Below are 15,120 nucleotides of genomic sequence, written 5' to 3'. Positions count from 1 at the left end.
ACCCAACTGCCGGTCCATTACCAGCTGCTAATTTAGTCTTAGTAAGGTGGGAGACATGCTGACTTCTGTGAATCGCTTTTCTGTACGGTATTGGGTCAGATGACATTGGTCCCGGGCTGACTTTTGGTTCATTCGAAGCATCATCTTGGTCAATGTTGACTTCCTGGGTGGAAAAAAGAGACCCACTCAGAAAATATATATCTCTCTTAAAATAAAAGAAAATAAAGGATACAAATGAAGGGAAAGAAGAAACCGAAAAGAAAAGACACTGGGTCATCATCCGACCCGCAAGAATCTTCACCCATCCACATGGTTGGCAGCACCGTTCGGAATGCGCCATTCGTCCTGCTTGCTCTCTCGCGCTAATGTAGATGCTGACTAGGGTACCAAAACTGAACTCTTTCGTCCAATCCTTCGCCCTCTAGAGGGGCAAACAAACATTGGGCTGTCCAGATGGGAGTTGCCAACGACCTTTTCCGATTTGCCTCTCAATTGAGGCCGTAAGGTACCTGAAGACCGCCACCACTACAAGGCTGGCTGATGCAGGAGGCTTCCTGGGTCTTGTCTAATGTTCGAAGCCTAAGCTCGTCTTGCAATCAAAATCCGTGCTATGGCTGCTGTTTTTCTTTCCTTCTTCTTCTTCTCCTCCTCCTCCTCCTTCTTCTTCTCTTCACTCTACCTCTGATCAAAGGTCAAAAATGTAGGTATCATACATAGTCTGATCTTGGTCTACCTGGCATTGTATTCTAGCTTCATCGGTATATTATTCTACTGATACCGTCTCTTCGTGCTATCCTTGGCCTGGGCTTTGCATAGATAAAACGTGGGTTTACCAGAAGTATCCGTCACAGAGTTTGACGCATAAGTCTCAGATGGCTCCCCTATTTCTGTACGAGTTGGGAGCTGACTCTCAACGATGAAAAGTCGGATTGTCATGATGACCGTCATAAGTTTAGTCCGGTCGAACAAACGGGGCAAGATATCGAGGAAACGCACTCTGTGGCTACCCATCATTGCTCCCAAAGGTACAACTTCGAGCCCCGGTGTCAATCCTGTTGTACCTGTAAAGACTTCGATTTTGCGCTCTCATGGACGGTTTCCACCGAGATCTCGGACAGGTTGCTGGTACGTTCGTTGCACTAAGATTCTAATGGTTTTGTAGGAAAGTTCGGCTCATTTCACTTCTAGGACGTGTAGAGTGCGCCGATACCCCCCATCGCCATAATCCTTTTCATATATACAATGGGCGCTGGCCTAGTATGCTAACTTGTCTTATGTGGATGTAACAGAGCCGTAAAGGTGAGATGATCCTTGAATACTACTCTAACAGAAGAATTCTATGAATGCTTGTAGTAACTCAATGGACGTACAGTCAAATGTGACGAGAAACATCCCCGATGTAATGTACTAAAAAAACCCTTTCCTTGGGCGACAGGCACAGGCTGATTTGATCAAGCAATGTATCAGGTTGGGTCATAATTGTGACTACCGGCCACGCTTATCCTTTAGAGACGACACCCGTCGGGTAATTGAACGGATGTCAGATGTGGAGACAGTTGGCAATCTTGTTTGGGACCGTGAGGCCGTCTTCCATTTTCTTCTTGCCTAATGTTACGTACAATACGCTAACTCAGGTACTACCAACAGCTCATGTGTGTAAAAATGTCAGGCCTCCTTCTGCGGACTACGGATTACCAGACCTGCTGCCTTCCTTCGCGACACTCACCTCTGACGAGGAACGGGAAAGGAAAGCTCAGTCATCTATTCCCGGCACTTATACTGTTATAATCATGCCGGAGAGCTTTTCCTATAGTCCTGGACATGTCGATGAAAGATCTGGGGAGCAATACAGGGGCTCAACACCAAGTTCCTCAGTAGATAGTGGGCGAAGTAGCCAGCGGAATGATAATCCAGAAGTGAACGATCCAAATATCGTCATACTCAAGACATTTCCCGACGCTAGGAGATACTTATGTCCATACCGCAGAGGTTCCACTCAAACGCTAGAGTCTTGCCCTCAAGACTCCTCATATTCACCCACGGTCTCGGTATATTCAGCTGATTCGAGCACCCTAGATAATTTTATTACGCAGGAGCAAACCAAGCTGATAGATTATGAGGCGATACTACTATCTCATCTTCGCAATGTGGTATGGCCCAAACTGGTCCCCCAGGGAATCTGGTCAGATGGTTCAGACGGCCATAGACTGGGTGTCGAAGTTTTGGAACAAGAAGCTGCTATCTGCCCACCTGTATGCCGCGTTTATCCAGTTATCCTATTCTATGAATAATGACTAACCACTCTACATAAAGCTTTTTCAGGCAATGATGGCAATATCTAAGCTCGGTCTAGACCGTCAAGGGAACAGTGTAGACATGAACGTCATGAATCCCCACCAGCGAGATTTCCCACTTCCACAGAACATCCTCCATCACAACGACAATCTTCTATCTGACGGGCTTTTTCTTACGCAATTTCTACTGCTCATACACGAGGTAGTTCTCTTGTAACCCCTGTATTTGAGATCTCAGGTACAAAAAGGCTGACATCTAATTTTTAAAGGCCATGGCTGCCAAGCCAGATGGGCCGAGCCTCTGGCCTTACCATATATCCCAAATGCTCGAGATTACGTTCATGAGGCAATCGGCCTTTGGAGTGGAGCGATTTCCGTTCGTCATCTGGTGGATCTGTACCATTGATTTTTATGCCCTTCTCAGCGGCGCAGGCACAGGAGATTATGTCAAAACGGTTTTAGAAAGCGGCCTGCTCCCCTGGCCCGAGTCTCTTCTTTCCTCTATCGGCTCTAGTGGATCCGATGCCATCGATTCGCGTGGGCCTGACAATCTAACATTACTGTTGCAGCTGTACAAAGACATGTTCGGGCTAGCTGTCCAGTTAGGGCTAGCTATTACAGACATGAAAAAGCTGGGCGTATCTTATTCATACCCCCTAATCACTCTACAACAACGGTGTTTCGATCTACACGAAGACTTCAGGAGACTTTGGGACTCTTCGGATATTCGCTGCTGGGCCGAGAATCAAACGAGGCTACCAAAACAACTACAAAGTATTTGGGAGCAGGTTGGTCAAATTTTTCGTTATGCTATCTCTCAGTTTTCAACGCTAAGGCCAGTTCATCAGATTAATGTACTCTTCCATACTTCACTTCTCTTTTACTACACTAGCACGTTTCCTGAGCAATGCATTGTCATGGGCGAAAGACCCGAGCAGAAAGTGTATCACCATACGACAATGATCTTACAACATACAGAGGCGACGATCGTGGATATCCAAGGCACTCCTCCGCACTTCATCGTCTTCCCCTTGTTCCTGGCGGGAATTGCGGCGGAAACGATCGATCTCAAAGTCAAGGCATGGGAGCTGCTCTCAAATCTAGAGAAAAATGAGATAGGATATAATGCGTCTACGACGTGCTACATGCTCCAACTCGTGTATGAGTACCAGATGCAGCGGTCTAGTAATAGTGGCAGACCATTCCCGTGGATTGACTGGGTTGAACTCTTGGCTGAACGTGGCTTTCGGTTAGTCAGTTACGGATGAGAAGGGTGACTGGGAACGGTTTTTATTTTTATTATTATTATTATTCCAATATTTTTGACTCTTAATATATTTATCATGCTTATACATGTATTCATCCTTCTAATCTTTGATGTCTATGGGAACGCCGGCATTCTGGAATGGCCGCAGTTTCAACCTGAGGCAAGCATGCGGTGAACCATGGATTTCCAGATTTAAAATCGGCTGCGGGCCGATCCTATATAAAACATACTACCTAATGGGTCTATGACAGTATAATTAGAAAGGTCTGCAAGAACATACATCTGTTCTGGCAACAAGGAATTATGCAATGCTATTTGTTCTCAAAAGCCCCTCCACAAGTGGCGCTCCAGTCTGACTGAGCCAATGATGATCGCTAAGCGTCTACACCAGAAACCCCTCGGCGGCTAAACCATGACCTGGGACTCTGGGAGGTGATCGCCGAAGCATTTGGAACGAAGCTGCCTATTTTCCACGAGAGTATACTTCATTTTATTTATTCACGCTTGTCGCCCCTTTCCTGTCCTCGTCGGCTGAGGGCCTGGGTGAAAGTGACAACGACTATCACTTAGGGTTCTCCAAACCGGTAGGTGTTGCTGCCCCCCGCATCTCTATGGGGCGTCTTTTCTTTTCCTAAACGCCCCCCGCTCTCGTTACCTCAATCACATTGACCCATGATTGGCAACATAATTGACTTAATATAGGTTATTCTTGCCCGGGTCATGATGAATCCCAGCAGGGGCCTTCAAGGCAATTACTCCGACGAGGAACTGTTTATCCATACTCCAGGGCGATCGCCGGTCGAGTCCCCCGTTGTTGGACCACTGCGGATTAGCAAGAGAGACACACCATCACCTGCGCCACAAGGCGCTCCCCTTCCGTACCCTGACGACCGGCCAAATCCCCAGAAAATGCGCAGCTCAAGTACGAGTCATTCAAGTCCGACGGTTGATGGTGGACGCACAGGCGGCTCACCCACGAGTGCAGATAACATGTCTTTCATGCCTGTTGCTAACACTGGTCCATCCAGGTCGGACTATCCGGCGGCTTTACGGCCGCGGGATGGTCGCGAGCCTAAGCCTGCGACTTTGGCAGAACGACGAGGCAATGTCCCAAAGCCCCTGCCTGAGTCTCCCGCCGGTGATACGCCGGACAAAGAGGGGCTGTTTGTAACGAGATATCAGCGAACTCCTGCTCCATCGGCACTTTCCAACGGGACCCAGCTTGATGGGACTGCTCACCCGAACTACCGTCAGCAGTACTACCCACCTCCTCAGGCCGCAACCTCGTCAGAACCTTCCGCGAGGCCGCCGACAGCACAAAGCCTACAGACTCCTAGCAGTGCAATTAATCGCATTAGCTCAACAGCATCGACGTCGACAACTCGCGCCCAGCGGGGTTCCCCCCCACCTCCAGAAACCCCAATTGTTGAGCCGGGCCAACAGAGAGCATCGGACATCGAGGCACGCTATGCGGCTTCGGGAATTGCAGGCACTTCAGCTCTAGCAGGCTTGCAAGCCCAAAGCTCTGCGGCACAAAGAAGAGCCGAGCAGTATGTGGGTCAACAACCAACGAGTCAGCCGCCCGTCCAGAGGCCATGGACACCAACGGAGCAGCCAGGGAGCCAACCTCATGGGCCTCCCACAGTATATCAAGGCGCTGAAGTTGTATCTACGGAGAACCTCCCTGGAAATCCTTTCTCATCCCAATCTGTAGCAAACTCAGGGCAGGCAGTGCAAGTTCTGCATCATCCAAGGATCCCGTCAAATGCTCTGGAACAGGACCTAGAAAGGATGCGCATAAGCTCTTCACCTCCTCCTGCATACTCCAGCGTATCTGGTCCGACCGCGTCCCAAGGTTACCCAAATGAAAAGCAGCGCGCTCAGACAACGCCAGGTTATCAGACTTCATCAGCGGTGCATCCCGCCACAATGGCGCCCATCAATGCAGCCACAAATTCTGCGGTACTCGAAGTTTCGGCTCAGGATCATCCGGCGTTTGCAAATGACCCAAGGCAAGAACAACCATTAGAACAATCCCTACAAAATGGCACGCAAACCGGCGTCCTGGATGGGCAGCAACAGACAGTTCAAGAGACTCAAGCTACAGTGTTACCTACCTCTTCGGGAATCCCACCAGCCTCTCCTCCTCCACTCCCCGAAGGATGGATTGCTCATATGGACCCCAACTCAGGCCAGTACTACTACATTCACCTCCCAACTCAGTCGACTCAGTGGGAATTCCCGAAGGGGCCCACACCATTGAACCTCAACGAAACTCCTTTGTCACCGGTGGGAAGCATATATAGCAGCCATCCTCTCGCTTCCCCGGGTTTGTCGGCCTTTGGTAAACCATTGGCGTCCCCTGGGATTCCTCTGACTCCAGGTTATGAGAGTCTACAGTCACCAGTTGTTGCAGGGTTTACTGGTCCTCCACCAAATAGTGGGGTGGATTTATACAAAATTGCACCAACGAATGGTGTTTACTTTGGGCCATACCTTCGCTATGTCAATATGAATCTGGAGCACAGTATTTGGCTAGGTTCCATTCTACTTGTTACCGACGCTGCGCAGCCTCCGACGATTCATATCCATCAGAGCGTTGATTTGTCACCGAACCCGCGTCAATTGAAGGCATCCGCTATCGCCGTTCATCAAAGGTGGACGTTCTACAAGTACGACGTTGACTTGCAAATGGAAGAATCTGGCCCCGCAAAATGGACCTACGCAATCACGTCACATCTGGGCTGCACGCGCTACGAGTTCTTGGTCGCTGGCCGACATGAAACGAATTGGCGGTTTATCACAACTTCGGGGAATGACTTTTCCCTCAACGTGAATGCTAATGAGCGGTCTCGTCTTGGGGGTGTGAGTTTTATGTGGAAGGACATCATGCAAAAGCACAATGAAATCGGGGGGTTCCACACTCAGCTGTGTCTGGGTGGACAGATCTATGCGGATAGAATGTGGAAGGAGATCCCTTCGCTCAAACAGTGGCTTGCAATTCGCGGCAAAGAGGCTCGAAAAAGCATGCCTTGGACTGCTGCACATGAGGAAGACGTCTCTCGTGCATACTTCCATTACTACACTAGCCACTTCGATCAGCCTCACCTGCGAGAATCCTTCGCCCAGATTCCTTATGTTTGTCAAATTGATGACCATGACATGTGAGTAACCGTCTATCCTGGATAATACTGTATGCTCGGCTGACGTTCGGTAGATTTGACGGTTACGGGTCGTACCCTGAACATATGCAGTTCTCGAATATGTTCAAAAACATTGGACGCGTTGGGACTGAGATGTATCTGCTTTTCCAGCACCATACGACACTTGAATTGCTTCGCAATGCCAGCACTGACATGGACTTATTCACCATTACTGGCACCGGCTGGCATTTTGTTAAGTTCCTTGGGCCGGCCGTGGTTGTCGTTGGCCTTGATTGTCGGTCGGAGCGCAACCCACACCAAGTTGTCGCTGGACCTACATATCAAGGTATTTTCCCCAAAGTCGCAATGCTACCGCCATCTGTACAGCACTGTTTGTGGATGATCTCCGTGCCAGTCATTTACCCACGCTTGGAGACTGCGGAACATATTGCAAACACTGTTGCTTCGGGTAAAAGAGCGGTTACGGGTGCATACAATGTCCTTGGCAAAGTTACGAGCTCTGTGGCGGGTGTGGTTGGCGCAAAGGAAATGGTAGGTTCTGGATTCGATTCTGTTAAGCGTGCTGTAGGCAAGTCTGGCCTTATGGGAGGCATATTAAGCCCGTTCGGAGAATTCGACCTGATGGACGAGCTCCGAGATCAGTGGACTCATGAATCCAAGGTGCGTTTGATGTTCTCTGATCCCCGCTCCTTTTTCGGCCCTAATAGTTCTATGTATATGTAGGATCTTGAGCGAACGTACTTCATTCGCACTCTCCAGGGTATTGCACATCAGAAGTTTCTCCGTATGACTTTTCTTTCCGGATCTGTCAACGTGTGCGGTGCAGGATTGGTTCACGATCCAGCCCATCCTTCTGACTACAGGACCATGTATCAAATCATATCGTCCGCTGTTGTGAACAATCCTCCACCTTCATATGTCATCAAGCTCCTTCACAGCAGCAACAAGCCGCTCTATGTTCCGGCTAATGGACATCGTTCCTCTCCTTCGCAGCCTACTGATACAAAGGAGGACATGATGGAAATATTCCAGACCGACGTCACAGGACAAGCTCGTGAACACCGTAAGCTGATGGGTCGCCGGAATTACGCTGCTATCGTAGCATATGATCCTGAAACGGTCAATGCGATGTATGGCCAAGCACCTGCGGGCCATGGAGACAGGCTGAATCTTGCCGTGGATTTTATGGTCCAGGGCGATGGATCCTATGGGGCGGTTGTCAAATATGGGCCGGTCATTATCCCAAGCTTAGGACATGTGAAGTGAAGTGTATTTCAGTGAAAACAAGGGTATTGTATTATCTCTGCTTCCCCGTCTACCTTGCCATTATAAGTCACAGTTTGTTGTATGCCCCCTTCGGGCCTGCTTCTCTTATTGCTTACTGCTTACTGGACATGATTCTATGACATATCCTAGATTTATCATTGAAGCTATCATACCTATATTTCACGTATTCATAGTACTGTTTAAGTTCGAATTTTGTGTTTGTGATAGCTCGTTCTGTGAATACCCAGTCTTTGCCGTCAGCATTTGCTTAATTATCAATCAGCTAGCTGTCTTGATCAGGAACACACTAGAATTAATCCTATGATAGTAATTCAAGGCATGCAGTGCAAGCTAACTGTAGGAATCATATTCTCTACATGCTATATACAACACCCTTGTGTCTCTGTCCAAAGCTTAGGGTCATCAACTCTATCTCTCGGTCGGTGGACCAGCAATAAGAAATAAGACAAACAAAGGCTAGAAAGGCGCTTAGTCTCTATCACCCCTTGATTGCATATTAACCAATAATTTATCCCAGGTTTAGAACACCTAGGAATAATGATTTGTTTCTTTGCCTGTTGGATCACCGCCAGGAACGCAGAGACCTACCCGCCAGAAGTAGTCTCGGTGAGCAAAGAATAGCTCCCAGAGTCGGTATCTGGAAGGAATAAGATTCCACGGCAGACGAAGCGGTATCTGTTGCCTTTCAGCGTCGCTTTGGGAGCCCATCGCTGATGGAGATCTGTCGCTATCAGACAAAACCACCTGGTCTGTCAGGTCCGTCACTCTATGGCGCCACTCGTGCTTCGCTGCACCCAACTTGATCTCGTGAAGTATGGCTCTCAGGTTACTTTGCTCCCCGGTGATACAGTGCGCATCTTTATTCCCATCACAAAATATAACGTCGGATTCGGAGGGCGGGAGAACAGCTTTTGAGATGAATATTTCTCCTGCGTGCATCTCATATCCCCATTCTTCTAGTGGCAGGAGAGGCACAGGGTCATCCACGTGAGTTACCCTCCGGAATTGCCATTGTTGAGCATCACCCTCAGGTGAAGCCGTCCCGAGCTTGAACGCCTCATTAAGAAAATTAACAAATTCCTTGTTTCCGATTTTAGGCTCTCCAAACGTTGTCACCTGCGGCTCCCAGTCTCGCATTTGCATCTCAAGCCCAGCCAGCGCAGCAACTGCCCCACCAAGCGAGTGACCGACAAGCACTACTTTGTAGTCACGATACTGTTTCCTTGCTGCTGAAACATGCTTGAGGATGATCGGGCGAGTGTTCAGCCACGCGGCCAGGAATCCCGCGTGGACTGTGCAATTACGACATCGTAACAATTCCTTATCCTCCCGGCCATTAGGGTTATATGGTACGTACGCTTGTGGGTAGGCTGAAAGGTCGATTATAGCGTCTGTTATTGAATAGGTGCCACGGAAAGCAACAATTATGCGCTTTGCATGTGGGAAATGGGACAATGCGATGTAGCCACACGAATCCGAGAGGAAGGTACCGGTGCTCCACGTCTAGACAGCTTTAATGATTTGTTGTGCCGCGATGTCAGAGAAGAGTCGAGGCCTTAAAAAAAAAACAAAAAAAAAACAAAAAACTCACGGTGATTAACTCAAAGCCTGGAAATTCATCACACCGACTCAAACACCGGAACGGTTTCTGTACTCCTGTACTGCCGACACAGTACGAGACGTCAACAATGCGCGATAATTCTTCCAAAGAGGCAAAGGTTTCGTGCGAGACTGTGTTGTCTGTTCTGTCGCTTTGGCCATATGTAGAGGCTCTGCTTGTTCTAGGGGAAATCAGTCTAGCAGTTGAGCACGTTCCGTATAGTAGGATAGATAGGACAGTAAGGGTCACTGTAAAAATTTCATCAAATTTCATCATCGTCATAAAGGGCCGCTCTGTCTTCAGACCTCATGGTTGTTATCATTGTTTGTCAGGAGACCGTAGTAAGGGCACCAATTCTGTCTGGAGATATGCGGCTCGTGACCTATAATCAAAATGACGTCGAGAATCTGGGGAAGTCTATGCCTATCAGAGACTAGCGGGAACCTGTATGAAAGGTTCTATTGTATTGCACAGGTATTGGCCAGTAAGCGCATCTGTGTCATCTGTTACATTCTACTGAAGTTATGTGCAACATCTCTGTAATTTTGAAAACACATTTAATCTACACCCAGTCTACCCACTAGGTGGATGGGAAGGCCTTTCTCTTCTTTGTATTGTTTAGTTTACCTATATAGTCGAGACTACCCCATCTTGTGAAATTGGCCATATGTTGAGTGATAAGTGAGCACCAGACTCATTTGGTTTAACCTATATGGTCCAAACTACCACACGGCCATCAACACCACTTGCTGTTGGAAAAATTAGTTTCAAGACTAATTGGCTTATGTATCAGCGTATGCAGACGGCCCCAAAACTTACTACTAAATTTGCTGACAACTCCGTTCGCCTCTTCATATATGCGAACTGTATTGATAGTATTCTGATGGACAGTCTTGAGTTGGGTATCGGCCTGGGTCTGTCCCTTGAGATCCATTTGACGGAACATATTAAGAGCAGACTCCTCGCGAACAGCACCGACACCGGAACCAGACTTGTTTTCGATAGTTCCTGTAAGCTGCCATCCATTCTCGTCCCCATGGAAGCGGTACGGCTCGCAATCCTATTCGAGTAAGTAAAACAGAGCGTTTACTAGGACATGTCGAGTGAACTCACGTGGCCAGCAGCGATGATCTCGTTCTCTCCGTTCCAGATCAAACTATTGAACGGTAAGAAGCGAGTGGTGATGTTCAACATAGCCTGAGGAGGTTGGTCGGGTGCACTAGGGTACACAACAGTGACACTACTGTCATGTCCAGTGAAAGCAAGCACGTTTCCACTTGGAGAGAAGGACACTCCTTGAATCCATCCCGCCGAGTCATTCAGAAACTCCCCACATATAGTGTTGAATGGGAGACGTTCTCCCCAGGCGCTCGGCTCGGGGCGGGTATCAACACCTTTAATGTAACTAGAGAGAACTCTCGCGTGAGAATCGGTCGAGCCTGCAGCCAGAAGAACAGAGTTCGGATGCCAAGCAAGTGTGGTGATGGTACTCCGTATAGGCTTCTTCAGGTGTTTCGAAATCCACCAGTCGTTTTCTTCCTCAAAGTAGCAAACGGCGATCACACGGGCCCCTGAGCCAACAGCAAACTTTTGTTCAGATGGAGACCACCTCACAAAGGTTGCAGCTTTGTTGATCCGAAGCAGGACCAAAGTCGGTTTCCAGCCAGTAGAGGTTCGCTCCCAAACATATGCATTGCGATCTATATTTAGTGATGGGTCAGACTATGGATTTGGAACGGGAATGGAAGCAAGTACCCTGGGAACAGGTAACAACCCGGCCACTGTTAGGAGCAATATCAACGCCTGTCACAATCTTTTCATGGCCTTTGAGTTCATCAGTTAACGAGAACTTGTTACCCGCTTTCTGGTAGAGCTCCACATTGCTGTCCCGAGCAACTGCAAGTGTTGACTTATCAGGGGAAAAAGAGTGATCAGCAATGGGGTTATGAAAGAGGTGGTGAACTTCCGGGGTAGCCATTGTAGCCCAGACGACAGGAGGAGCTCTCTACTGTCGGTCAATTATGAATAACGATTGCTTCTGAAATTGTTGACGCAGTTAAGTGATCGCGCCTGAGGGGACGTAACCATCAATGACGCGTGATTATATAATACATATCACATGATCTTCTCTCAAGCTGGTCCAATAGTAGCACGCTAGACACTCGGTCCCAGCAACAAATCCGCTGAATCCAGTATCACCGCCCTTATTTCTCATATTAGCTTCTAAGAACATTCTCCTCTACCTGGCCTTGCCCACTAGGTCGCCTCATATCAAGCAACTACAGCGCTTATAAGTGACAAGCAATGGCATCTAAAGGTGCTCCTACGCGCAATAATCCTTCGGGCAAACCCGGTTCAGCCGCTGGTCTTCCAAACCAAACGTCAGTGAAAATCCCCTCTTCCCATACTCGACACCAGAGCTTCTGACAATCCTTCAGCCTCTATTGTACCAATCTTCCGGATAAGCTTCCCAAATATGACCTACGTCTCTCGCTCTATATGCTTTTTTCCACCTATGGTACAGTTCTAGATGTTGTGGCTATGAAAACAAAAAAGATGCGTGGTCAAGCCCATATTGTATTCAAAGACGTCCAAGCGAGTACTCAAGCAATGCGCGCTCTCCAGGGGTTTGAATTCTTTGGGAAGCAAATGGTATGTTTCACTCCATATTGTGCCATTAAGGACATGCCATGCTCATTCATTTGGGATCTAGAAACTTGTCTATGCTAAAGGTACATCGGATGTGATTGCTAGGCTCCGTGGGGCCTACAATGTGTCGACAACTGTTTCTGCACCAGCTGGAGGTGCCTCAACGGATCTTCAAAAGTCCATCTTCAGCGGACCTCCTGGTTCAACCGCATTACCCTCAAGACCCACTGAAATGAATGGGGAGGCGGCATCTCAGGGAGTCAAACGACCCCGTGAGGAGGAAAGTGATGAAGGAGAAGCCCCAATGGATGAGGAAAGCGATGTGCCCATGGAAGATTCGTCGGACGAGGATTAAGCTTTCCCGACCACAAACTGGCCGGGAAAGAGTGGGGAGGAACAGAACACCCTCGCCAGGCTGTGCCTGCTTCACAACAATTTAACCTAAACCATGGAGGTTTTGCACGCCCTCTTTTGCAAAGAGTTCATGTGGCAGGTGAAGACTGACGCGATTGCCAACCATACCGAGCCATATAATGAGATACGCCTCGGGCGTAACCCGCTGCTGGCCTGCGATTTGCTTCATAGCGTCTGCGGTATTGCATGGGTGAACGAAGAACGCCGGAATTCCGGATTGTGGATGGTACTACGAATCATAAGCGACAATGCACGGAATGGCCCCAAGAGTCATTTGCATATACTCCAAAACTAATGCCACCCATGACACCAACATCTTGAAGTTCCTTTCTGTACTGGTCTGGTACCAGATATTGGTAGACTTCGTCTATCCCCAACGGCCTGGGATGACTGTCCCGCCGTAACGTGAAATACAAAACAGGGACTTGGTATGTGGGGGAGAGAATAACGTCATGTTCTATGTGTAAACAGTTGCTAGAGTGGGATGCGCGAATGAGGGCCTCCTGTTGAGATACTGGTCAGATAACCCCAAGAATGTACAATGGCACAAAGGATTCTCCACAGACAGGATCATCTTCACAAATTTCCACTTCCGGTTCTTCAATATCTACAGATGCGGACAGTGTGTTATCGTAGTAGGGGGTACTGGTATTGTGAATGCTCCGCGATATCTTCAGAACTGCACCGGTTGCCTAAAAGAAACAATTAGAAAAGAGTAGGTGTGGAAGCAAACCCAAGAAAGAAAAGACCCCGCATTCAATTCTGAAACACAGCCATCGATGACCAGATCAATTGTCATTGGACGGATTTTGGAATAAGCCCAAAGAAAAGGCAGCCGCTACCTGTTGTACAAATCGGATCGAGGACCATCCCACCCCGTCTAAGTTGCCCAACACATGAATGCGATCCAGGAAGGCGCGACAGGCGCATTCGAATTCCTCTGGTGTGAGAAGAGGAAAGGCCGATAAAACCCTCTGGCTCGAAAGTGAAGACGATGCCATGCGACTGGTAAAGACGCGGTGTGATTCTACCTCCACTGACCGACAGGGAACATCTGCGGCAGGCGCTTTTTGCATTGATGTGATCTCTGCTGACTCCTCTAGATGCACACCGATCCAGTGTGCGTTGTCTCAACCCAACGCCGTTCTTGGCGTAAGAATGATCTTTTACGAGGCTTATTGTTTGCAGCAGCAGTACGTGCCCATCAATCCAACTAAGAGTTCACAGCACTACTGTGGAGTATTCGGCGAACCCGAACACGGAATCCAGATTTGGCCAAGCGAAACGGCAACAAAAAAAAGTTTTTACTGTGTAGAGAGCGGTAAAGATCGCCAGTCTAATGAACAGATCATAGATCCCGATAATGGGGAGTGGGGGTTTGTGGCTGAGTTCGTGGAACAAGTAGTACTATATATGTACAGTACCAAATTCAAGTTTCCTCCGGGTTGTATCAGACAGGTATCTATAATGACTGTACAGTACGTAAGCCATCTAAAACTGAGTACTAAGGTAGTAAGTACTATGTATGTACTGTACCTAATCAATGTACTCAGTACTGATCGGCTCTATCCTCGCTCTCCTCCCTTTCCTTTTCCTCTTCCCCTTCCTTTTTTATTTCTTTTTCTTTTTTTCTTCTAGCCATTTATTTGTTCACATATAACAAATCTCAAAAGAAAGAATGAAGCCCATGGTAATTCATAGTACTCTAATAACTATTGAATATGGTATATTTTATAATCACCAGATAATTATAAATTTTCCGACGATCATTATTTCTTACTTTTTCTATGCAATGACCATCATCGTGGCTGAACTTTTTTTTTCTTTTCGGGTCTTCCTGTTTGCGGCCAAGATTCCATCATAGCCACCCAATCATGCTGTCAAAGCTCTCCCCTGGCCTGGCCCGAATACTACTAGTAGTAGTACTGTACTCCGTAGGTGGGTTAGTAGCTATCCGGATTCTTTCTCCCAACTACTAGTACTCTGTACTATGTGCTCTGTAGCTGAGATACTAATCCCTACTATTTAGCTACTAGAAGGATAGAACTAGTTAGGTGGTTAACTAAATTAACTAAGCTGGACTTCCAAGCTCTAAGACCTCAAGCGGTTCATCATTCGATGGATTATTTTCTGCTTTTGCCTCTTAGGTGTTTCTGGCTGCATCTCGGCTTCTGTAACAGTCGACCTGTCCGTGTTCGTTCATAGTGTCGCGTTCTCCCTCATTACAGTACTACTACTCCGTACTACTACTACCACTTACGGGGTATACCCACCAGGTTTGCGTTTGTAGGTACAGTACAATGGCCTTGTCAACCTGGCTCGCATCTCAATCTTCGTCGCCCTCCGACCGCGATGATCCGTCAATTCCGCTCCCCACGGGAGCTGTAGCGCCAGTGGGTAACGCATTCGTCATTGTTAGGTGTTTCTTGCATGTTCAACCATGGC

The 15,120-nt window shown here is 48.0% G+C and overlaps 4 protein-coding genes across 4 annotated transcripts; 2 read left to right on the top strand and 2 right to left on the bottom strand.

Moving 5' to 3' along the window:
• Positions 1-1,537: 1,537 nt before the first annotated feature.
• On the top strand, positions 1,538-7,991 carry ABOM_010756 (WW domain protein; the record flags this gene model as incomplete). The annotated part of the gene is made up of 8 exons (XM_022537884.1): positions 1,538-1,577; positions 1,648-2,252; positions 2,314-2,496; positions 2,564-3,082; positions 3,143-3,547; positions 4,264-6,725; positions 6,779-7,385; positions 7,449-7,991. 8 exons carry the CDS (start codon positions 1,538-1,540, stop codon positions 7,989-7,991), a joined length of 5,364 nt encoding a protein of 1,787 aa, XP_022384582.1.
• Positions 7,992-8,540: 549 nt separating this feature from the next.
• On the bottom strand, positions 8,541-11,590 carry ABOM_010755 (putative actin-related protein 2/3 complex subunit 1A; the record flags this gene model as incomplete). The annotated part of the gene is made up of 5 exons (XM_022537883.1): positions 8,541-9,515; positions 9,604-9,743; positions 10,432-10,672; positions 10,726-11,312; positions 11,368-11,590. The coding sequence occupies 5 exons, from the start codon at positions 11,588-11,590 to the stop codon at positions 8,541-8,543; spliced, it is 2,166 nt and encodes a 721-aa protein (XP_022384585.1).
• A 326-nt stretch (positions 11,591-11,916) lies between these two features.
• ABOM_010754 (U2 snRNP complex subunit MSL1) lies at positions 11,917-12,616 on the top strand (the record flags this gene model as incomplete). Its single annotated transcript, XM_022537882.1, has 3 exons — positions 11,917-11,993; positions 12,051-12,264; positions 12,326-12,616. The coding sequence occupies 3 exons, from the start codon at positions 11,917-11,919 to the stop codon at positions 12,614-12,616; spliced, it is 582 nt and encodes a 193-aa protein (XP_022384584.1).
• An 81-nt stretch (positions 12,617-12,697) lies between these two features.
• ABOM_010753 (ATG3/ATG10 family protein) lies at positions 12,698-13,751 on the bottom strand (the record flags this gene model as incomplete). Its single annotated transcript, XM_022537881.1, has 4 exons — positions 12,698-12,904; positions 12,960-13,178; positions 13,242-13,367; positions 13,518-13,751. 4 exons carry the CDS (start codon positions 13,749-13,751, stop codon positions 12,698-12,700), a joined length of 786 nt encoding a protein of 261 aa, XP_022384579.1.
• Positions 13,752-15,120: the final 1,369 nt, after the last annotated feature.

This window comes from Aspergillus bombycis (genome assembly GCF_001792695.1).
Source record: "Aspergillus bombycis strain NRRL26010 chromosome Unknown contig00128, whole genome shotgun sequence".
Lineage (NCBI taxonomy): Eukaryota > Fungi > Ascomycota > Eurotiomycetes > Eurotiales > Aspergillaceae > Aspergillus > Aspergillus bombycis.
The sequence above is the reverse complement of the archived record's forward strand: the minus strand, read 5'-3'. Positions and strand labels throughout refer to the sequence as shown.